This window comes from Ochlerotatus camptorhynchus, unplaced genomic scaffold (assembly GCF_037179485.1).
Source record: "Ochlerotatus camptorhynchus isolate MF236.1 unplaced genomic scaffold, CSIRO-AGI_Acam_v1.1 ptg000136l, whole genome shotgun sequence".
NCBI lineage: Eukaryota > Metazoa > Arthropoda > Insecta > Diptera > Culicidae > Ochlerotatus > Ochlerotatus camptorhynchus.
The window spans coordinates 393,513-419,359 of NW_027040626.1; the positions used below are offsets into that span (position 1 = coordinate 393,513).

At 38.7% G+C, this 25,847-nt stretch overlaps 1 protein-coding gene across 1 annotated transcript in view; it reads right to left on the reverse strand.

Annotated features, from left to right (window-relative positions):
• Pli (E3 ubiquitin-protein ligase pellino) overlaps positions 1-25,847 on the reverse strand; it is a 117,741-nt gene that overhangs the window by 57,183 nt on the left and 34,711 nt on the right. The window contains exon 2 of the mRNA XM_065220948.1: positions 2,787-2,876. Coding sequence (XP_065077020.1) covers positions 2,787-2,876 — 90 coding nt within the window. The remainder of the gene's footprint in view (positions 1-2,786; positions 2,877-25,847) is intronic.

A 25,847-nucleotide genomic window follows, 5' to 3' on the forward strand; every position in this document is an offset into this window, starting at 1 on the left:
GCCGATAAGAGCTCCCTTATTCACATTTGTACCCATCATCACCGTCCTCTCAGCACCTTTATCTACATCGCCGGAACCGTTGTTCGGGTTAAAAAAACAGTTCGCGTCCTAGGGTTTCGTCTTGATCAGCATCTGACTTTCACTGCACATTTCGATGACGTCAAAAGCGGTTCCAAAACCAGACTGAATCTTCTCTGTTCTATCGCTGGACGGCACGCTGACAGTAACCGGTCCAACCGGCTCCGTGTTGCCAGAGCAATTCTCGAATCGCGTCTTTTCTACAGCATCGAAATCATTTGTCTCGCCCGCGATCTGCTAATCTCCAAACTCGCTCCCACGTATCGAGAAGCTATCCGTATTTGTTCTAGTCATATTCCGTCTTGGCAACCTGTATCGAGAGTGGAATGCTTCCTTTCGACCGACTGACCACACAAACTATCTGTAAGCGGGCAATAAATTTCGCTGAGAAGACAGTTGGCCCTGACGAGGGAGTTTTCCTCATCACCGAGGCAAAACTACTCTTTTCTGCAGCTGCCAATCTGGAACCCCCCCCCAGTTTCCAGGGTCCACTGCGGAGCCAGTGGTCATACAATCCGATATTCCGACGGCTCCGCAGCCCGCGGGCGTGTCTCCATCTTTTCGGCAGAGGCTGCCACTGCTTTCATCGCTGCCACTACACCATCCAGCACTTTGATACAGCTCGATGAATATAGAAAAGAAAAATCGCGAAACTCAAACTTTTCAGTTCTTAAAATATGAAGCTTTGAATGAGTATATAAACAGAAAACAGCATATGCCTAGGGGCCAGACAGCTTTAAATCAAGAGTAATTTTTAAGCAAATTTTGAGTAGCTCTGAGTTACTCCCGCTGTTCAATGATGAATATCGTTGTCAACATGTCAATATGTATCGCAGCAACTCAGTCAACAAAAGAAAAGTTTTGATCGAGTTATGTGTCACATATGTTTCACCGGTATTCAAAACAATTTTGTAAACTTTTCTTATATTCTAGCGTATCAGTTGCATTCCTGGAATTTTGCATGACTTTAATTACTTTGGTCAGCCATGATTAAGGAACAAGTTGCTTCTACCATAGAATTATTCCAGACATCGCAGATTGTCTCGTCAGTGGAAGTGAAAAATCATTGCCAATAACGCTTTGTAAATTGAAAGCATACTACGAATATTCTACCAAACACGTAATGAAAAATTCACACCGACAACCCTGCCATTACTTCATGAAAATCCATGAGTTTTTATGGATTAAAGTGTAATATATAATTGAAAATATTTTGAAAGAAACTAATAAGCTGTAAAAGAAAATAAAAAATCATCATTTATTTCTTCATATTGCATTTAAGGACAATTTCAAAATTTTGAACACATTCAAAAGACGATATGATGTGTATATGTCAGCCTTAACTGTCCAAATTCGTGGTGGTCATTTGACAGGGATGTGCAGGTGGTTCAAAATGCTGCAGGTCCGTAACTACATGTACATAGACTCACCAGAGTTGATCAGGTTTCTGTCCTTTATTTTTTTCATATTTGTAGTTCTACTAACGCAAACAAAACAGGAATAGCTCTTGATGATCTGGGAATAATAATACGGGTTTTAATCAGGGTAAAACTTAACAACGGTATTAGTGTAGAGTATTAGTTAAAACACCATCCTTTTCGTTACTACCGAATGCTCAAATAATAGGATGACGAACTATGCAATCATTCCCTGATCATTCCTGTAAATCCATATAAGTTGTTGGAGTATGATCGATGTTGGAATATAGACAAACGTTTTCACTATACTTAAAAAAGAAAGTTTGTTTTAGAGAGAAAAATAACTTACTAGCATTTAAACAAAACTGAAGCTGAAAGTCTCTTTAATAAATAAATCTAAATCTAATTCTTAAACAAAACTGTTCATGATGGCTTACGTTGGGCTTGACAGCCCAAGACGTTATTTTGTTTGTAAATACGACAGATTGAAAAAAAAGTTAAATTAAGGCTACTTTGTTATTTTTTGAGTAGCTACTAGTAACTCACAGTTACTCAATATTAATATATTAGCTCAGAGTACAGCTGACTTGCCCCTAGGCATAGGCAATAAAAAGACAACATTGAATTTGTGATGACTATATCAGAAATAGATTTCATAAATGATGGTTTGAGCGGTTTTCCAAATAGGCGAAAAATACGAAATGGTTTTTTAATATGTTTGTAAAATATGTAACACATACTATATAAAAACTGTATACGATATCAACGGAAATACCCTAAGCTACAATATGGAACCAATATTTCTAATTTAGAAAAAGCGCAGCGAGTAAATTTAATCTTTATATTATACTATCAAAGTTACCCGCATTATCAAAGATACCCCGTTTCCTTTGGCCACTCTTGAGAAGATTTTATAAATTGGTTTTATCAACTACTTTAAAACTTCGATGAAAATTTGATAAATTCTGGAGTAATAGTGGCTGAAAATCGAGATTTTCATTACCGTCAGTAGACTTTGACATCCTGAATTAACAAAGAGGAGTATCTATAAAAAGGAAACTTAAACTTAAGTATGTCGCAGAATTTTGAAAAATAATTCATTCCTGGGATTTTGCAACAAAGCACTAATATCGAGAACTTAAACTTTTGACACTGGACCTAAATTACTTCGAAGTATAAGATTTGTTTAAACTTCCAAGTGCATTCTTACGCTTTCGCACATTTATTTTTATTTATTTTTATTGAATACTGACCCTGCATTGCTAGTTGTTTCTAATAATTCAAACTTACCCTAATATCACTAGTTCACCATATTTTATGCGGGGTTTGTCTGTGTCAGCATCGCTTTCCGTTATTATAGGAGACTCGGTGCCGTCGGTGCTAAAAATAGATAAAGAACAGATAGAAAGAAACTATTAGAACCACGTGTGAGCAGGAATGCACGCACCCCAAAAATATTCCACTGATGTCATTGAAATAGATGGGGATTATGTTACATTAGTTTGGATAAGATAAGAAAAGAAAAATGATGGCGTTGAGTACACAAAATAGAAGAAACTGTAATTGATCATTTTATGCGCTTACGATAAATTCCGATTGGAACATTAATATGTAGGTATTTCTTAAGTGACATTGATGCTAAAACGCAACAGCAACTTTCGCAGGTTAAAATTCATCGGGCTTAATTGTACAATGAAGCCACTTAGCCAGCTAGTAATCGTATATTGACGCAACATTTCACAATCACGGAAACCCAATGGAAAGATCGTCACGTCTCTAACAGTCAGTGGAACATCCCACCGACGATGTGCGTTTGGTGATAAATCGTTTTTCGCGATTTTCCAACCGCTCTATTTTTCCCCATCGTAAGACATCAACAGCCAGACTTATGCACTACTGCCAACAACGATGACGTATAGGTGTGCAATGAAGAAGTAGGTGAAAAATACAACTGATTACTGTGAATGAAGCGTAGGATAGAAAAAAAAACGCAGTCATCAGACTCCCCACACAAACAGATTGCCGCAACTGCGAACATGATGAATGTCCACGATGACTCGGAGCAAGTGGCACTTTGCCGAGGTGGAATGATGCTGTGTTCTGTAGCTGCTGCTGCCTCAATTGCTGTTGTTGTTGTTGTTGTTTTTTTACTGTGTGGCGGAACTATTTTGCGGTCATTAACCCCCTCCCCCCGTGCCGGTGAAAGGCTAGCATGAACCACCGGGAACCGTTACGTAGAATGTTTTTTCGTGGATTGGCAACGAAAAAAGAAGCCTTGATCCGCTGACGGTGTGCGAATGGAATGAAACTTGTATACTTGGAATATTTAAGTGATGGGTGGAATGTGAATTTTTAGGATATAAAAAAAAGACTTTCCAGTAAAACCAGCAGTTGATGCAGCTGAGGCGAAAAAAAAAATTCTATTTTTACATACTAACACGAATAATAAGTTGAGCCCTATATTAATGTTTTAGTAGAGCGGGTTATTTCAACGAAGGTTATTTCACCGACAAAAAATTGGGTCATCTCACCATAGTGTTTGTATCGTCGCCAACAGCGTAAAACATAATTGCACGTGCAGTTCATTGGTACAAAGATTTACTCAAAAACTTATACTTCTACAACCCCAAATGCCGTCCAAACACAATCCACGATAATCGACGGCAATGCCTAATTCCTCATAAGTATTCCTTCTTATTGCCCATCACCAAAACTTCAGCCAGTACAAAACACCCGGAACAGCCGTCCACATACAGCAAAACAGGCTGAATGTACAAATATGGGTTCCGCCCTGTACATTTGCGTACAATTTTCGACATCGCCAGTTCCCCACGCAATCGATGTTATTGCTTGCCGGAATCCAATGCCGGATGTTGATGTTTTCTTTTGTTGCTTTACGACTACGAGCCGCGCCAAAACAATCAAGTTCTATGGAATGCTGGAGAATTCGCATACATACGGGTTCGTTGTTTTTGCTGCTTCCATTTGTCCATAATTAAACAGAAACATTGTTCGTTCCGCATGGGACGCTCTGTAACATATTCTCCAACAGCGATCTCGCGCCTTAGCCGTGATAACGACTCGATTTCATCAATGCAAGTCGTTCATCCAATCGTCGCGGTGACTTTGCCAAAGTAAAATATTCTTGCCGGGTTGCCAAATTTGAAAACGAAACATTTTCTCAACCGAACGGGTGTCCTACAAAAAAAAAGCTGGAAGCCTTATGCAACATAGTAGTGTGAGAGACCAACGCACAGTAGGGCGATTCCTAACAAAACCTGGACAATGTTCTGAAAGACCTTGAAAATGGCGGCAGCGTTTCTTTCGATCTGTTTCACGACTTAAACTCTTTGCCCCTTATGGCCAAAATGACCATAAAGACTGGAACGCGCAAAAATTGGTCGACAGAAAAAATCGTTTCCTTCAGTCAAAATTCATATCACAAAAATCTTCTTATTTTTCTTTTGATACTTCAATTCATATATTTAAAGGAAAAAATGTTCTTTTATTCTTTTGGTTTGCCAAATACGAACTGCCGTGTCTTCCGCTTAGCCCCTCCATTAAATTTTGCACAGTGGTCTCATCGACCTTATTCGCCGCCGAACGCCAGTTAGATTTAAACTGCTGCTCGTTTTCCATGGATTTATTAGTTTTTTTTTAGATTCCGTTTGACCAAGGCCCACTACCGTTCGGTAGGGCGGAGTTCTGGGCTGTTGGGAGGGTTGTGGTATTTGGGTACCACAACCACGTTGTTCGCATCGTACCACTCGATTGCCTTTTTCCCATAGTGGCAGCTCGCCAAGTCCGGCCAGAACAGAATAGGTCTATTATGTTTCTTTAGGAATGGTAGCAGCCGCTTTTCCAGGCACTTCTGGATGTAGATTTCTTGATTGATGGTTCCCGTAGTAATGAAAATGCCGCTTTTTAGACCACACGTGCATATGGCCTGCCAGACGAGATATTTTTCGGGAAATTCGATAGTTTGATGGTTTTGAAAATGTTAGCCACCTTCCCTTTTCCTGATGCGGTATAAAACTCCTGTCCCGGAAGCTGCTTGAAATCCGCCTTCACATAAGTTTCGTTGTCGAACTTTGTGATCATATTCGTATACAGCTTTCGGGACCGCTGCTTTGCCGTGTTTTGTTTGTAATCTCGGTTCGCCACCTTCACCTTCTTAATCGTCAACAACTCGGCTTGTTTCTTGGCCCGCTGCACAGTAGTATGGGAGACATTAAGCTTGCCAGCGACGTCCCGGATGGAGAGGTTAGCATTCCGCTGTCAGGATAAGTTGGAAGCATCTTCCAGAGATAATTAAAAAAAAACTTCCGAGAGAAGAATTTTTCAAGGAATCGGAAGAAACTTCCGGAGGTCCTTAAAAGAACCTCATGAAAACGACAAAAGAAATCTGGGAAATATGGGAAAACAATCTGGAGAAGTCGGATGACACTTCCTAGAGAAGTTGGATTTAACATCTGGAACAAAATGACTTCCAGAGAAATCGGACGAAACTATTGGGGGAAATTCAATATCATTTTTTTTTTGTCTTCTTATTTACAAGGCTTTCAGCCATGGGCTGATTTGCCGTATATCAAAATATCAAAATAAAACCGTTAAATTTATTGAATACTTTAGGGGTTTCAGATGCAAAAAAGTCCATGATTAATTTTCCTTCGGCTAAAATCTACCCATCGGGATGAGCTACGTGAATTAAATGCTAAAAAAATTAACTTCAAAATCTCCACGATTTAAAAGAAAACACTTTTACACCTCCTTCGCTGCAGCAGTGATAAGGACCATATGAAAATAGCAAAAGATCTATTTTAGCACTCTCGCTCCAAAGTGCAACACTCTATACTACTGCTTCAACTAATTAAATCGGATATAGAACAATGAATTGGCTTCGACGTCTTGTAGAATGCTCTCGACTCGAGTGACTGCAGGGAAGCTTGCCCTCAACAACGGTTGTTTATGTAGATGTGGTATAATTGGATAGATGCGTTTAGGCCGGTTACTGGTTTCCTTTGAGACAACATTTAGCTGTTTTGCATAAATCACTAGTGCACTTGACTTAATGCTGTTGAATACTCAATACTGTCAATAAATCCGTCAATAGAAATTCCGTCGCCTCTTATTTCCTTAGACAGCTTGGAAATTGCATCAAACGACATCCTGAATAAATTTTCGTAGTACGTATTTCGGCTAACCACGGTACACAAGCGTACAATGAGTCGTACCGTTTATGAATTCCACTTTTACTGTACGAATACGAAAATGAAACAAATTGTAATCGTATCGTTGGACATTATTTACTTCCACCAGAACCACGACTATGTACACAACCAGCTGTTTACATTTGCTTTCGTCGTCGCATCGGTGGTGGTCAATGACTTTCTTCGAGCCCTTGATACTGATGGCTACCGTTAGGAATGATAGTTTCTATCCTAATGTCTGTCCATACACAGTACTGGCAATAATAAAGTTATCATAGTCAATCCAAGAAAAACTTTAAAGTGCTTTAGCTTTCCAGTATTTGCTACAAAATTCCTGAAATATTAGCAACTGGTTAATTAATAATCCAAGGTTAATTGGAAAAGTTTTGAAATAGATTGGCTGAGTTTGTCCGAAGTATGAGCTAATTTAGTAAAATGTTTCTCATTTCACTACCATTTTTCAAATTGTAATTTTTTTTAAGCGTAAAGATCCAATTGAGCTGCAATTTTGTTTTTTTCTAGTCAAAACATTATTATTTTTTTTTTTGTTGAAAATTAACTAAAATCTATCTACAGCGAAAAAAATTAAAAGTCCCAAAACTCATTTTTAACTATTAAATGTATGGTCAACAGATAACATCATTTTCAATTCAAGATGATGACGTCCGGGCAGTGCGCAAAACAGTCAGGTTCATTGAGTCATTTTGATATGAATATGAACTGCCATCTGCCTCGTGAGAGTCTGAATGATTCAGAGGTAAACGAGTCACTAAAAGCAGAGCACTCAGTCAGTAGCTCAGTCAACACGTTTATTCTTCTGTGATGGTACCCAATATTTGTTTTGAATGACTGAGCGTGCATTTTCTATGGAAAAATGACTCAATTACATGCTGTGTGAGCGAAGGCAAGCGGTGTGCGTCGCCTGCTCGTGAGTGACTGAATGTTTTTGTTGGCTCTTTCATTGCCTCGTCCTTTACCGTTTGGTTCAAACGGTCTGCACAGAGCAATGGATTGAATAGTGCAGTGCTTTCACACTCAGCCTAGGCAGTCAATAATTTTAAGCTCTGCGTCCGGGTTTTAAAACACTCTCTATAATATGAGTATTTTTGTAACACAGAAGATAGAATTGTTAGCCAGAAGAAAAAAAAATCAAAACCCATTATCTTGAAAAATGAAAATAAAATCAAACTGTAGTAACTTTTTTCGTGATGAATAGAATTCAATAAACTTTTCACAGATTTAAATAATAATATTTTAACTACACAGAAAAAACGTCACAGTTCATTTGGTTCATTGTTTTACAAGCAATATCAATTTGGAAAATGAAAGCCGAATAAGAATCATTTAACTATAACTACTCAAACTTCTTACTAACTCAAAATTGGACCAATAAACCTTGAATATTTGATCCACCAGCAAGCAGACAAAATTCCAGAAATTTTAATGCGCATACTGGAAAGTAACAACACTTTGATGTTTTTCGAGAGCCAAAAAAATTACGATAATTACTATATTATTACCAGTACTGTAGATAGCGGTACAGAGGAAACGATATCCCCACTAAATCGATTATAAACGCTTCCCTGGGTTCCCGTTTTAAAATCAACTTTGCTGTTCAAGCAAAGCTGCACCTTCTACCGGCGATAGGAACAGTTCCGATACAAATGACGATGCCACTTACCTATGTTAGTAAACAAGACGACACTATATATCAGCTGTGTGTCTGCTAGGGATTGCACGAGCAATGATCAGTCAGTGCATTTCAAGAGGATATATTATACATTTATTGGAACGACGGTCACGTCTCGACAATTATAATTTAATATTCCGCCGGCATGCCGGTAATTGTGTTTGCTGCCTGAAGAGTACTAGTGTGAGGGAAACGCGTAGTAGATTCTAACGAACGGCGCCGTTGTCGTCATTTCTTTGTTGATACCAACAAGCAGTTTGCAGTTGTGCTGGATCGTTTTTTGTTTTGCGACTAATGATCATTTGGATTGCGATGTCACTGATTTTGATTACTAAACGTAGTGAGGAACTCTTTGTTTAATCAGATAAATAACAACGATACAACATCAAAAGTTGGTCAATTGTCTGAAAAATGTGGATAATCTGAATGTCCTTGCATATCATCCAGTGTAACCAGCTTAGAACTTGCATCACTTCGTATTAAACCAATAAAAATCTAAAAGGAATTTTGAGCAAAATTTCAATTGATTTCTCAGGCGAATTCTATGGAGATTTTGGTAGAATACTTTGGGAGTGCTGAGGTGAAGTTCATGGGGATTTTCAAGAAAATCCTGAGGAGAAATCGTGGATGATTATTATGGGATTATTATTATACTTAGAGCAAGGTAATTTTGAGTAGAAACACTTAGAGCAATAAATGGGCGGAGAAAACAAATTGCAATTTTTCAGCATGGTTTGTTATGTCGAACATCTTACAACCCTTCCCACAAGGTAGAGTTTAGCAGGACTTTTCGTTTTGATTCGATGTATGCGCAAATTAATAATTGAGTGCACTCGAAATATTTTGCACAATTTATGGCGATTTTAACTAATCATCTAAGTTGGGGTATCATTTGTGATTCTAAAAACTAGTTCAATTTGAAAACGGCACGAAAAATTATGTTAGTTTTTATTTTTTCTTTATTAGTTCACCTTAGGTAGGAACTTGAATTTCTATTCGATTACAATTTTCCCCAATTTTATCCAGAAAAAATTAGAAATCCTCTGAATATTTCAACTAGGATTGTTCGTTTGGGTCAGATTGCGGCCTTTATAGTGAAACTGAACTTTTTGTTAGTGCGAATCTCAATCGGAGGTAGGTTTAAAAAAAAAACGATCAAAGTGACATTTGTCAGAAAACAAGCAGACCCAATCTTGATACCCGATCTAGGTTGGAATTGAATAATGAATTAATACGATATTAGTTTCAGCTCAATGACAGGACACCGAATTTTCGCGTAGACAACATATCATACGTGATAGCGGGCCCAGCACAGCAAAACAAATTCAGTGGCGTCCCATAACCTCACTTTTTACCTGTGAACCAACTTTAAACCCAGATTTAATGCCATATTCATACTCGAATCGGTTGAAAAATACACTTAATCTTCTAGTTTAGTCGATATCTATCCATTGCAAGCAATACTTTGATATTTTTTTTTTATGTTTTGAGAGTTGGTGCACAGATAGATTTAGGTTAAGGAAACGCCACTGAAACAATTAATTGGGCCCGGGACATGCTGCTTTAGTCAAATAGGTGGTACAGGCCCTGCCACTGGCCGGGTTAATTTGGCTCAATAAATTCAATCCGCTCATCACTTCCTCAAGTATTTCTAATCTTGAGGTGAACTTCAAGGGATTCCTGCGGAGAATACATTATAAGGGAATTTTAAAAATATGGAGACTCCATAAGCAACTATAGGAACCTAATGCATTTAATGTACCGCAAAACTATAGGACCGTTTACTCTAGAACGAAATTTTTGTAAATTCTCGCAAGAGAATATGGAAATGAATTATAGATTAAATTCTAAGCGAGATAAAAAAAAAAGTTCTGCGGTGTATCTCAATACTGTTAAGCAAAAAATTGCAAGCGAATACCGGAGAGAATCATAAGATTATTGAGAGGAATCCTGAAAGTAACCTAAAGTAAACAGTTTTGGATGATTCCAAGGAAATTATTGATAAATTTTCAATTATATAGAGGTTCAAAACTTCAGACACTGATTTTTTTTTTCTTGTTCCAGGCATAGAAATTCAAAAACTAGGGTCAGTTTTTTTTAGGATCCTGGCACTCAGTGGCGTCCCGTAACCTCACTTTTTACCTGTGCATCAACTTTCAAAACCAGATTTAATGCCATATTCATACTCAAATCGGTTGAAAAATTTAATCTTCTAGTTTACTTGATATCTATCCATGCCAAGCAATATTTTGATAATTGTTTATGTTTTGAGAGTTGGTGCACAGGTAGATTGAGATTAAGGAAACGCCACTGCTTACACTACAAAAAGTTTTGAGATACCATGCTCACGAACAAAGTTCAAGATCCCGGTCTAAGAAAACTGTTAAAGATCCTGGTAATTGAAGCTTTTTTATAATTGATTTTTTTCAGAATTTCTCTAGAAATTTTCAAAATTCTGCGACATGAAATCTAGAGGGTTTTAAGACTAACAGAAATATTCAAAATAACAAAAAGTATAGAGTTTGCGAAGTTAGTAAAAAAACAGGCTTAGAATTTGATTATGATTCTCAATTGGATCCTTTATGAAAATTGTCAAAATCATGGACATCGCCAGAAACTTAGAAACTTCTAAAATTCAAGCCACCCACATTAGTATTGATCTGACGGGTTGCGGCAAAGTGACAGCTAAATCTATTGTCTAACTGTCAAATTTACGTCAACGCAACGCAAATGGATCTAATATGGGTGCCCCATTAGACCATATATTGTAGAATTTATTGAATACCGTGCATTAATTATGCATTAACCGAGGAAGACGGCTCTAAGGGTTGTACTCGAAAAAAAAATGCACTATTTTTATCCGTGTGTAACTTTTTTATCCGTTAGTAAAAATTGATGAAAATCTGTGTATAACTAGTTTGGAGTGAATTGTTTACATGTGCAAAATTTCACAACAATCGGTTCAGTGGTTATTGAGATGTCATCGAAACAAGAAAAAAATCGCCGGAGAATTTTGCGCGCCGTCATGGAAAATCCGACTGCGACTATGAGATGAATCGGAAGACAACTGGGAATCACCCATACAACTGTGTCTCGGGTGGTAAAATCGTTTAAGGAGTCCCAGACGAACGAGCGGCGGGCTGGAAGTGGAAGAAAATCGAAGACAGCTGACCATGTGAAGGCCCGGAAGGTGTTGGATTATTTCAAGCGTAATCCGAATCTTTCGATTCGCGACGCGGCTCTGAAGGCAAAGTGTTCCGCCTGGTTCGTTCAGCAAACCATGAAACGAGCTGGGCTTCGTGTATTCAAGATCCGGAAGGCACCAAACCGGCGTGATCAACAAAACACGGCGGCCAAACCCCGCGCAAGAAAGCTGTATCGAGAGTGGTTAACGAAACCGATGTGTGTGGTTATGGATGACGAAACCTACATCAAGGCAGACGCAAAGCAGATACCGGGACTGGAGTTCTACGTTGCCAACTCACGGTTTGATGTTCCGGAAGACATAAGGAAGAAGAAAGTGGACAAATTCGCAAAAAAAAAAACTTGCTCTGGCAGGTCATATGCCAATGCGGTAAACTGAGTAAACCATACATCACAATGGGTACCATCAACAGCAAAATTTACCGCAACGAGTGCCTCCAGAAGTGTCTGTTGCCCTTCCTGTGGTCCCACGGAGGCGAGACATTACTTGGCCGGACCTGGCATCATGCCATTACGCGCGAACGACGTTAGATTGGTACAGAGACAATAATGTTGTTTTTGTACCAAAAACCGCCAACCCCCCAAATTCACCAGAGATTCGTCCGGTGGAAAGATTTTGAGCCATAATGAAGGCCAAAGTTCGAAAATCGTCCAAGGTGTTTAAGAACGAGCTGGAGTTGAAGAAAGAATGGATGAAAGAGACCAAAAAGGTCGGCTCCACCATTGCACAAAATGTAATGAGGGGTATTAAGGGAAAGGAGCGGGCTTTCAGCGATGGAAAGGAAATTGAATAAAGTAATTATGCCGAAACATAATCCATATGTATTAGTTCATTCCCTGAAAGTTTCAAGAAAATCCGACTTAAAATAAATTTTTGGCCTACACTTTTGTCTGGTGCATTTTTTTCGAGTACAGGCCTTATCTACGATCCAGGATTTTTTTTTCGCAGTCATGCGCATACGCTGAGTACATAAAAAGGATGATGAAGATTCTTTGAGGTTACTTGCAAACAGATGGAGAGTGTAGCTAGTAAGTACATGAAATGATAGAAGATTTTTCATTTTTCATTTTCTTAGGATATGATCCCCTTGTTTATTTGTTTGTTTTGCCTGCGTTTCATTTCGATGCCTTTGTATCTTCTGCCTCTGTTGCGGTACCTGCCGCGCTTCAATCCAGTGCTTGCTTACAGATTTCATTACCGCCATTTCGGCCTACACATCCACTTCTTGAATATCATTTGATATCGACTTCTGACAACATCAACGATGGAGTTCAGCCTTCAAGATCCAGTTGTGAGTCCACCAGACACGAATTATATACCGCAAGTAACGGTTGATGAACATCTGCAAGCTTTTGAGTGTTCTCTTGTCACGCACCATGTTTCGCTGTCCTATAACAGTACAAATTTCACGTTTGAATTGGTGCGTTGACTAAACTAGATTCATCTCCAAATGTTTCGTTAATTGACTACCCTGGATTGATAAACAAATGTTTTGTTAACTCGCAAAGCCCTGGCCTTCCTGATTCATGCAACTATGTCATTCTTTGTCCCACCGTCTGACGCTATCTAGCTGCCACGATATTGTAAACTTTCGACTTTCTCATCTGATTGCCCCGCTACTGTAAAGTTGGAAGAGTTGTCCGTGTTGAATCCTATCATTTGATCTGACTGACGCTGATGCTGAGACCCACCACAGAGGAACCTTCGCCATGGTAGTTGAGCTTATTATTATTGAGCGCAACATCATCAGTCAAATATAAGTTATTGAGGTGCTCCATAGTGATAGACCAAAGCAGTTCACGTTCCGGTGCACAGCCAATTGCACCTATCAAGATCTCGTTAATTATGATGAAAAACAGTAGCGGTGCTAGTATACATCCTTGTCTCACATCAGCGACGACCCGCAACGTCGGACAAGGCTCCATTATGCAGGACTCTGCACTTGAAAGCCTTATAGTGCGCTTCGATGAAGTTGATGATTTTATCCGGGAATACCTTGAGCCTCAGCACATAACATATGTGGAACTTCATACAAAATAACTGACTAAAAGTTGACCCCTTTTTTGTGTTGCCTCAGTGGTATAACTGGTATAGTTGGCCATCGATCTGTCAAAATAAAATTTTCATGATATCGTTCGCAAAGACCAATGTCGAAAACGTAAACAATGGCTTCTTTCGTAAATTTTTCGTAGTTCAAAGTCAATCCATGGAAGCCAGCAATTCTATCCGATAGGGAGACTCTCCCTCAACATAATCATCGTGGTGTTTTACTGGAGTGGTTTTTCATTTTCGAGAAATGCTCAGAAAAAGTCATTGTTTACCTTTGCGTGTGTGCTGTGCGTGTGAACGGACGTGACGTTCAAATTTCTCCGTTGTGTTTTTACCCTTCTTACAAAGAAGGGTATAGATATCACTTGAAAAACCGACTATCGATCCGAGTGTCATATACCATTCGACTCAGCTCGACGAGATAGGAACATGTCTGTGTGTGTGTGTGTGTGTGTGTGTGTGTGTGTGTGTGTGTGTGTGTGTGTGTGTGTGTGTGTGTGTGTGTGTGTGTGTGTGTGTGTGTGTGTGTGTGTGTGTGTACGTGTGTATGTGTGTATGTGTGTGTGTATGTAACGAAATGAATGCGCTCACGTTTCTCAGCAATCGCTCAACCGATTTGGACCAAATGATAGGTCTTGTGGTCCCATTGAACGCTATTGAACGGTTTTGGAATCGGTGAACCGGTTCCGGAGATATGGCCGGAATAAGATCCGGTGAATATGGGCCTTCACGCTGGATTTAACGGAAAACGTATCAAAACCATCATGCGACACATCAAATTACTACAGAATTCAAAAATAAGATCAATGCAAGTCGTGTTAAGTGTTCCAGACCACATTGGACACACTTGGACATGTTCCGGGTACCCCGGGGAAGTTGCTTGAATATGAATTGAATTAAAACCCATTAAACCACATTAAAATACGATGATAAGGTGATTGGTAGCCTCACCAAATAGACTACACCCGGATATATTCCGGGTACCCCCAGGCAGTGGCGTAGCGTCACTGGATGACACGGGGGTGGGGGGCTTGGTCACTGATAATGACAATAAAATAAATAAACTTGAATAAGTAAGAAGGGTCTGATCACACCATAGGTGGATAAATTCGGGTTTTTATAAATCTATTCGACTGCTGATCTGTCGAATTTCATCCGTGGATAGATCAAGAACCAATTTCTCGCTTATGGATCGCCACTAAATTCGTATTTCAAGAAAGGTCCATTAACGGACGTTGAAATCAGGGGTATTTCAAATAAATTCTAAAAGAGTCTGAACCAGTTCATGTCTACGTCTACGGCTGGTACTATTACGTCAAGAAGAAGGATGATTTGAGGACAGTATATGAAAACACTACGAGGCAACTTGTTGCAGGTCCACTTGATTCCTTCGGTAAGATCTTTCCTTTTATCTATTTATACTTCATATCCATAAGTTTTTAGGACACGTTATTATCAGCTTTAGTTTACCAAAACGATCGCTGCTGCAAACCTTTCCCCATATCCAACATCCCAGTGATTTTTCGTGAAAGCGCTGAGGACTTCTCGATTTTCTTCACTGCTAGTCGTCAAAACATTCCTTCCCATTCCCCACTTGACCTGCATTCGGACACGGCCACCGCTGGTATTGCTAAATATTAAATCTCAAGTTTTTACACATTGAGGATGCATGTTAGTCCCAATTTTGCAAAAACATAGCTTATAGGGGCAATGGATGTAGTATCGGCCTAAATGCCCCTAATTTGGGTCCATACATAAATTCAGCAATCGACTAAATTTTAAATAGCGACCAAAAATACCCATTAGTACCGTCCCAATGACGCGTTCATCTAGATAAAATTGATACATAGCAGATTTTTAGCGATGGGCCCAATCTTAGATTCATAGGCCAACATTAGAGCCATTTCACCTATGTGTTTATTTATTTCCTGATTTGCAAAAATATCCGTCTTGAAATGAATTATTGGTGATCATTTTTGTCTGTTGCATTTTTTACGAATACAGCCTTTAATTGTGTGGCAAGTACAATCATACTCTATGTCCAGGGAAGTTGAGAAATTTACCAACCCGAAAAATTCCTAGACCGGACCGGGAATCGAACCCAGCCACCTACAGTATGGTTTTGCTTTGGGGCTGTCCATAAACTACGTAGACAGTTTAGGGGGAGGGGGGGGGTTGACAATTATTCACGGCCCATACTAATTTTAATTTTTTTTTGTATGGACAATTTTCTACGCAGGGGGAGGGGGGGGGTCAATAATCCAAAAAAACTCTCTACGTAGTTTATGAACAGGCCCTTTGTAGCTGCGCCTTTACCGACTGAGCTAAGGGAGGCCAACACTGATCAGAAAATCAATGCTTCTAACGGCAATCGGAATTTTCTGGTGAGTTATTGAGATTCGCAACATTTCTCAGATTTGTACTGCAACAAATCAAATCCCGGCTTTTCCCTGTGTTCTAGATTTACCTGGTAGATAATCCTGATTTCCTGATAATTGAACCAAATCCTGGGAATCAGTATAGCTACCTCTAAGTACAGTGTAAATAAAGTCAAAATTATGGTTATCATAAATACATAAACCATTCTCAGAACTTAATCTTAATTCACACAATCGAAGCAAGGTTCCTATTGATACACAAACACGTCACGATTCGTTGTAAGTTCTTTATCAGCATAAGAACTATTATATTCCATTGCTAGCTTCCCCACCTTGATTCGCAATCTTCATATACCTACAAATTACCATCCATTAGCCGCGATTTCCTTACATGAGAAACATTCGACGCCAGATGGTACTGGTGTGAGATACACGACCGGTCAGCTTACTACACGGACCACATAATCGAGTTGTGGAGGAGGAAGATACAAGGTAGAAATAATTCTACGCTTTGGTTTTGTGTTTAACATTATTGAAAATATCCAAATGATTTCATTTCACATATCGGTTGAGTATTGAATAGAAACCAAAATTCACTGATCGACATTGTATTACGCTTACAGCAGCGCTCAAAACAACATTTGGCACCGATATAATTTCGGTCCTGAGCAGTTTCACGTCAAACGACGTATCGATCTGACACGACCTTCTCCGATTTACATGAAACTTTGCATAATTGTTTGTTTTGATCTATTATTTACATTTTAGTTAAAATTCTGCTATTTTGAATCTCACAATAAAAAAATCAATATGTATATTCCACATTTTGCAGCAAACCATAACTCGAATACACAGCTTCTGGCAGTTCTGACCCAAAGTTGCAGGAAAAAATATTTGTTTTTCAGGAAAAATTAGAAAGGCAAAAAAAATATCATGTTATTTTGTGTGAAAAATCGAAAAATTGCTTATAAATTGACACAACTTTTTAATATGTTTTATTTAAAAGTTTATGAAAAATGTTATCTTCTGTAGAATTTTAAAGATGGACGCCTAAAAATTTACAAAAATCATAGAACAACAACTTTTGGACAAGTTTTTTTTTAACTTTACTTTAAAAGTAAAAAAAAAAAATAAGAGCATAATACATCTTTTGCAATTTTTTTATTGTCCAATTTTAAAGTTTTGTATTGCAGAAGATAGCATTTTTCATTAACTGAAAAAAATTCAAAACAATATGTTGAAGAGGGTCACTTTTTGTTATTTAAGATGTAGACACTTTTTTTTATTTTATTCCCACAATTACTGTCATTGTTTTACCGTGTTTGTTTTCCTGAAAAGGAATTATTTTTTTCCTACTGTTTTGTCATTTCGATAGGTAGTGCATTTTCGAGTTATGATTTGTTTTTATTTATTTTTTTCTTTGTTTTGTTTTTCGTCGATCTTGTTTTCCGTACTGCGTACCAATGCTACTACCGACGCCAGGGAGGCAGCTCCCACATCTGGACCCTACCTATCGACCCATCAACTCATAATCCGAGGACCAACGGCTTTACTTCCATTCCGAAGGAAGGCGTGATCAGATATTTTATGTTTATGCAATCACGCTTACCATAACACCATCGGTACCGCTTGTTATGGTTTGGTGAAAAATGTCGAAAACGTAATTTTAAATGTGTTTGCGACATTAAATATGCGAATTTCAGCTTAAATGTATATGATTGACAATTTCAAATTATGCAAAGTTTCTTGCAAATCGGAGAAGGTCAGATCATTTTTTTTTTTGCTATGTTGCCTGGAAATGCGTTCATGTAAAAAATAATTGAGTTTCAATATTTTGCTGGTGATTCCGCTCCAAAAGTGTTTTAGTGATGAATTACAGTAAACATTTTTTTTTTCAGAACACTCCACAGTGGACAAAAATTAGCCATACCGCGACTAAATTGAATATCTCGGCTGGGTAATGATTTTAGCTAACATGTTATTATGATCCCGGCCCTATATCTCGGCAGGGAAAAGTTTCTAGTCAATGCAACCACCACTAATCGATTCAGCAGACTTTGATATAACATGTTGACTGAAACCGTTACCGAGTCAAGCTATTAAATGTTGATGCGGTTTGGCAAATTGTTGATTGATTGATTGATTGATTGAAAAATGCGGATTTTTTAAGTGAACATTGTTTACATCTGAACCATATCGTACATTTCCCATGTCACGTTACACCCTGCACCTATGGAAATTTGGTCATTTTTATTCAACGGCATAATTCCGGCATAGACGATGAATATTATGCACAGTTTAAATATTAGTATTAGCTTGTTAAGGCTGGGGGGAACAGTATGATGACAATCGTTCTACTTTGACATATGACCTCTGCGATAGCTTCAATATGACAATTCTTAACAATGGAGAAGTAACACGTTTGCACGTGGATTGCACTTGGAATGTGATCCAGGATCCCCACGGTAGTGATCACTTGCCGATCAAAATTTCGATTGTCAGTGGGTTCAATCCGCCGGAATCCGTTAACATCGCGTACGACCTCACTCGTAATATCGATTGGATAACGTTCAAGACTGTTATAGGTGAAGCCCTAACGTCGATAGAAGAGCTTTTACCGTTGGAGGAATATAACTTCCTCTACAATTAAGCTCAAACTCGGTCGGTTCCTAGAACGTTTTTCCGTAGGAAAACTCCTTCCCCTTGGTGGGACAAGCAATGCACTGCGGTTTATCGTGAAAAGTCCGACGCGTTTAAGCTTTTGCGGAAACGTGGAACACCCGTGCATTTCGAAGCGTACTCGGCTCTTGAACGCGAACTCAAGGCCCTCAGCAAAGCCAAGAAACGCGGATACTGGCGGCAATTCGTGGATGGATTATCGCACAAACCGTCGATGAATACGCTTTGGAACGCGGCGCGAAGGATGCGTAACCGGTCTTCAGACAACGAGAGCCAGGAGTACTCGGATCGTTGGATTCTCAAGTTCGCGCAAAACAACGAATTCGGTAGATGAGATCAGCCAGCCTTCTCAATGCTAGAGCTCTCATTTGCGCTTCTTTCGAGTGGCAATTCAGCTCCAGGGGCTGATAGGATCAAGTTCAACTTGTTGAAGAACCTCCCAGACGTCGCTAAGAGGCGCATGTTGAACTTGTTTGGTCAGTTCCTGGAGCTTAATATTGTTTCAGATGATCGAAGGCGGATGAGAGTTATAGCCATTAAAAAGCCTGGCAAACCCGCGTCAGATTGCAACTCGTACCGACCCATCTCAGATACTCAATTTGGTTTCCGTAGGGGTAAGCTTTTCACAGAAATTCAGTTGGCTTTTGCTAAAAAACAGCAAATGGCTTCTGTGTTCTTGGATATCAAGGAGGCTTTTGATTCAGTATCGGTTTAAGTCGTTTCAGACAAACTTCACGCATGTGGCCTTTCTCGATCAATTAATAATTTGTTGGTACAATTTGCTGTCAGAGAAACATGGGAGCTTTTCTCATGGAACGATTTAGCTACATGGGTCTCCCCCAGGGCTCATATTTAAGCCCCCTTGTTGTATAATTTTTACGTCAGAGAAATTGATAATTGTATTAGTGAACACTATACGTTGAGACAACTTGCAGATGACGGCGTAGTATCTGGCAGGATACCTTAGACAGTTTTTCTACTTGGGCTATTCAGCTAGACACGGAGAAAACTGAGTAGGTCGTTCAAATTTTGGGTAAACCGATCACTAATTCTATGTCCTTCAAATATCTTGGGATCTGGTTCGATTCCAAATGCACCTGGAGATTCCACATTGAGTATCTGAAGCGAAAATGCCAAATGGTGGGAAGCCCATCCGCAAGATCTCCTAACGTTGTACCGGATAACGATTTTATCGATTTTAGAGTACGGTAGTTTTTGCCTCCAGTAGGCGGCTAAAACGCACATCATCAAACTGGAACGTATCCAGTATTGCTGTTTCCGTATCGCGTTAGGAAGCATGCACTCGACTCATACGATGAGCCTCGAAGTGCTGGCGGGCATGTTCCACTCTCTGATCGGTTTTCGGAATTGTCGCTCAGGCTCCTCACCCGTTGTGAAATTATGAACCCACTGGTGATTGCAAACTTTGAGAAGCTTCTTGAGCTAAACCCTCAAACTCGTTTTATGTCATTGTACTACGTGTACATAACACCGGATGTCAACCCTTCGCAGCATAATCCCTATCATGTTTGCTTCTCCGACTTCGGCAATTCTGTTCATTTTGATTTATCCATGACCCGGGAGATTCATTTCATGATTATTCCGTCAATGTATGCTGCAAAGTTTGGCCAAATTGATTCCGCAAGATTGTTCTTCACAGATGGATCACCAATAGAGGCGTCCGCTGGTTTTGGTATGTTTAACGAATCTCTCATGAAAATTCGAGAGCTTCTAAGTGATAAGATCTTTTGTTATCACCTTTGCATGGGTCCCATCTCATTGCTCGATTCCGGGCAATAAGAAGGTGGACTCGCTTGCAAAGGTGGGCGATATAGAAGGCGTTATTTATGATCGCCTTCAACGATTTTTTCTTCATTTATCGTCAACAGTCGCTCGCCAGCTGGCAAAATAAATGGAGTGAAGGGAGTTTGGGACGCTGGCTACATTTAATCATCCCTAAGGTGTCGAAGTATCCTTGGTTTAAAGGGTTAGAGGTGGGTCGAGACTTCATTCATGTCTCGCTTCATGTCCAATTCGTTAAACGCTCACTTGTCCTGTGTTGGGCTGGGGGACAGCAGTCTCTATGAATGCTGTTTTTTTTCTTTTTTTTTTTTTTATTATAGTCACTTTAACACTCTTGGGTCATTCGTGACTTGTCTGGGGGTGAGATTTGAACTCACTGGGGGTGAGATTTGAAGATGGATGTTAACCACTACGCCGGGGTCACCCCCTACTCTGTGAATGAGGACAAGGTTACCTGGACGCAGATCACATTATTTAACCATGTGCTGAGCACCGTGGAGTCAGATCTTATTCCTTCAGGCTTGAGGCAGACAACCCAATGTTCCAGTTCGGGATATTTTGGCTAGACGCGATCTGGAGTTTATGCAACTCATATGTTTTCTTGAAGAATATTAACCTTAGATTGTTAGTTTGATTAACCTTGTGTGTAGTTTTTATTTTGAGTGTGCGTGTGTGTTCTTTTTCTGTAATCATTGTATAATTACAGAGCTGATATCAGGGTGGCCAGTGAATTTTCATTTTGAAATTCCCGGTTTTTTCCCGGTTTCTCCGGTTCAAACCTTAAAAATTTCCCGGTTGTTAATTTTCAACAAAAAACGAAATTGAACGTATTTAAAAAAAAACTTGCTGAAAGGAATTTACTGAAAGGATAAAAAAGTGATTTACGAAGAAACTTTTCATCAAAATTTGTGATTAATAGCAATCTTTGTGAAAACATAATTAAACTGTGAGATTTTGAAAACAAATTCAAGATCACAGATTTGAAAAAAAAATAATACTTATGGCTCGTGGAGTCATAATTGTCACGCTCTGAGACTTGGAAGCATTTTAAGGGTTATAACAAATTACAGAACAATCTATAGAATCTTGCGGACAAACCCTGGAATCAAACAAATATTGACAAGGATTTCCACACAGTTTTCGAAGGAGAAGTTCTGAGCAGAATTTCAGAATTATTCTGGCATGAAGTCCTTAGAAACTTTGTGATGAATTTAGAGGGATTTCTGTGAAGAATTGCATGCTTCTTCTAAATTAAATTGAAGATAATTTTAGAAGATTTCAAAAGGACTTGTGAAAAACAAAACTTTGAGGAAAATTCCTACGTGATTCTGAGGAGATTTGTGTGAGGATCGTGAGGAAAATGGCAGTTGAATTTTAATAAGAATTCCAAGAGAATTATGATCAGAATTAAACAAGAAACAGAGTTCTAAGAGTGTTCTGGCAAAAATTTGCTGAAAATTAGAAACAAATTCATTAAATACTCCAAACGGTTTCTAAATAAAATTTCGAAAGATTTCTGCTGTTTTGAATAGAGGTAAAAGAAATTTTTGAAAGATTTCCAAAGGAATCAAAGTCTCCGAATAGGTGCAAGGGAATTCTAAGAAGGATTCCAATCAAATTCTTAGAAGGGGTTTCAATGAAATTCCAAAAAGAATTCAACGGTAATTACTACGCGGAGTGTTTTCTGGTTAATTTCCGAAGAATTCCATGATAATTTAGAGCAGAATTCCAAGATAATTCTGGAATTCATATCATATCATAGAATTTGGAACAACGAAAAATTAAAACCCCGGAAAAGAATAATTCAGTTTAGGTTTTTACAAATATTTGTTTCCAAAGTCCAGCATCTTCAATATTTTCTTTCAAGGAGCATGCATTTTACATCTGAAATTGGAACCGACGTGATTAAATTCTTAAACAAGAATTTTTTTTCCCGGTTCTCTCGTCGAATTCCCGGGTTTTTCCCGGTTTTCCCGGTTACTTTTCAAATTCCCGGATATTTCCCGGTATTCCCGGTTTTCCCGGTTCGCTGCCACCCTGTGATATAATGTTGAATAGAATTAAGTAATATTTTAGAAATGGTGAATTATTTTAATCATAAATCATACTTCCTCCTCCAACATCCATAAAATTGACCGAGAAGACCGCGAATATTCGGTTGAATTCCTTTAACTTTAGATTTAATGTATAACGGAAATGATAATTTGGCTCTGTAAAGTTTATTCAATTGAGGAACACTATTTGTATATAAGGCGAATTGATAATCTAAATAAATTAGGCTCCTCAAGTTTTAGTCATTTTCTAGTGTTTTTCTACTATTTTATAGTCGTGAAATAGCGTAAAAACTAGTTTATGGTTTAAGGAATAATAATCCAGAGTCATTGTTTTGCCTACTGATGAAGAAAACCTAAAAAGTGTAAACATTTGTTCGGGTGATTTAACAACATAAAATGGCGTTTGCTAGTGTTTTGCTCTTTTTCTGCATCGTAACGCTTGAAATCGAAAGCTGCAGGATAACAAAATCTGGAGTGGCTGTTTGCTTGCCTTGCAGATCTGGATTTCTAGGCGATTCCGAAAGGAAGTTAGAAATACAGTTTGGAGGATAATCAGGATAAGTACCGGGTTTATACATATATTTAATTGTGAAATGGACAATCCACGCAGCCTTTTTTCATTCTAATAAGAAAATCAGTATTCGTAGGTAACGTTAAAATAACACAAGGAATTATTGAAATATTTCAATGTACTTGACAGAGCTTTTCTAAAAAAGCTTTGATATTTTAACGCCTGCATTTTTCGTTGCGAAACCTTACTATCATAACCATCACATTTTTTTAACAGACATAGACAACTCAACCATGCAATCTCATATTTGTGGACAGTGACTTTGGCTGCCGCTTTTTCGCAGATAGAGGTTCACTCCTGTAGATTACCGGTGCCAGCTGATAGAGGAAACATTCCTCTATCTGATGATATCGGCGGTTTGCAGGTGTGAGCTTTTGTTCCCGGGAGATGGTTGACGAAAGCGGTTGTACCCTTTTGAACCTATGACAACAACCGCACGAAATGAAAAGTTTCGCATATTGAGCTGCCACCTAGCGTAGTTTTTGATAGCGCTTTGTGGTGAATATAAAATCGGACAAAATAATAATAATAATCAACTCGAGTTTGGATGCGGTTTGCTCGGGAGCTGTGAGGGTGGATTTGCTCGGGAATGGGTGGTATTCTGCTCGAGTTTGGGTGGGTGTCACTCGTGTTTTTGCGGATTTTCCGCAAAATCTACAGGAGTACTATTTCTTTTTTTCTCTCTTTTATTTATTTACATATTTAAAAATCGCCCTTATTGTCAGTCAAAAAATCCATGGTTGTAACCTAAAAATACATGGTTCGTTGCGAATATACCTATATTAACATAATCTATAATATATTTAAGGTTCAATTTACTTTGATGCATTTTTTAAGGGTTCGAAAGCAGTTTTTTTCGACGCATTCTTTTGGATTGCAGGAAGCTCGCGTCATTTTGTGTAAAATATCAAAAGGAATCGAATAGTGCGAGCTTTTTGCAATCTGAAGTAATGCGTCGGAAGGGGCTGCTGTTGAAGTTTTCCAAGGGGCATCAGAGTAAATTGAACCTTAAGGATTTCATACCTCAGAGATCGTTTTGGGAGTATTATGGGCACTGTTCTTAATGAAACACTTTTTTTTAATATAATTTCGACTTAAATTTTAACGAGGGAGTAAGTAGTTTTACCACGTGATGATTGCAGGGAATATCTTGTAGATCTTGCTGCCTTTTTTCTCAATGATGAATGAGGCGTGAGAGTGGGGGGGGGGTTTGGAGGAGGAATAAACACAAAGCTGTATTAGTGTGTGTGGAGACAGAACAAAAAAAATATGAATGAACGTTGAATGAATTTTATTCTATGACTAAGAGTGTGAATGAACCCAAAATGCATGAGTGAATGTAAATGGGGCATACGTGATACCAGTATGTATTGTATAATGGTATTTTTACAGTTTGTACCGTTCTGATTCATATTACGAACACGCTCAAATTCTGAGCACTTGTGTTTTTGTATGGGACGGATTTTGAAATTTTTTCTTTTAGGATGTCCATATTACGATAAGTCGTGAGTTTAAATACATTCTGAGCGGATCAGCAATATTTTAGGTAAAAAATGTGTTTTTCAAAGGATGATTTTAACGCACTGTTCGGAATTTGAATCAATACGGTAAATCGCGCGATGATCGAGACGTTTCCGTCGGATAAGATTATTTTGCGGCCGAGTGTCTAGGAAGCTATGGAAACCGAAATGGCTCTTGATTTTGTTTTATGCCCTTATAGTATAAACCACCATCGCACTTCGTGAGTTGCCCCAATAGAACCCTTGCTTTTGGTTTGAATCAGTACAAATTCGTTCTATTATATAAAAAAAAAGAAGTATACATATTCATTTTCTTCCGAACTAAATAAACCACCATCACACTTTGTGAGTGGCCCCAACAGTATCCTTGCTGTTGGTCTAAATCGGGTCAAATCGGTTCTAGTAATAATTATTTTATATTCAATCAAGTAAACCACCATCACACTTTGTGAGTGGCCCCAACAGCATCCTTATTGTTGGTTTAAATCGGTATACACACATCTAATAATGATCTACATCTCTAGACAGCCGGCTGTTTAGAGCATAAAGCGAAAACACTTATAAATAACTACACAAAACAAAAGATCGCATCACTTATCAAGGTGAATCCTGATCCAACGAACCTAACCCACTAACAAAACCTCCTTCCTGTGACTTTTGTGGGATGCAGAGGTAAACACGGTCCCAAAACAACAAAAGTCACACACTAACATTCCTTCCCTCTCCCACCTGATTGCAAGGACGTGGCCGGTGACGTTATTGATCTTTAAAGGTAGGAGTCACTGGAACATGTACACTGAGAATGGCAGGTTACTCCCAAGCCCCATTCAGTTGATTCTTTGTACAATTTCACTGGTTCAGATCAATCACGGAGTGCAACTATCGATACGTGCAGTCAGACTAAGCTAAGCTAAGCTAAGCTAAGCTGAGGAACACTATTTGTATATAAGGACATTGAGGGAACCGAAATTAATGAAACCGTTAGTCAATTGGCTTTTGAGCGCTCAAACAAAGGTATTCTCAAAAACGCTTACAAAACCTTGTTGAATGGTTCTTGGCACAATTACAGAGTATGTATTGTGCTTTTCCTTTTTTATCAATCCTGTGCTAAGCACCAAAGAAACATCTCTTCAACGAGGATTGATTCAAGTAAAGAAAATGTCACCTCTGCACGTGAACGTCTTCGTCTACA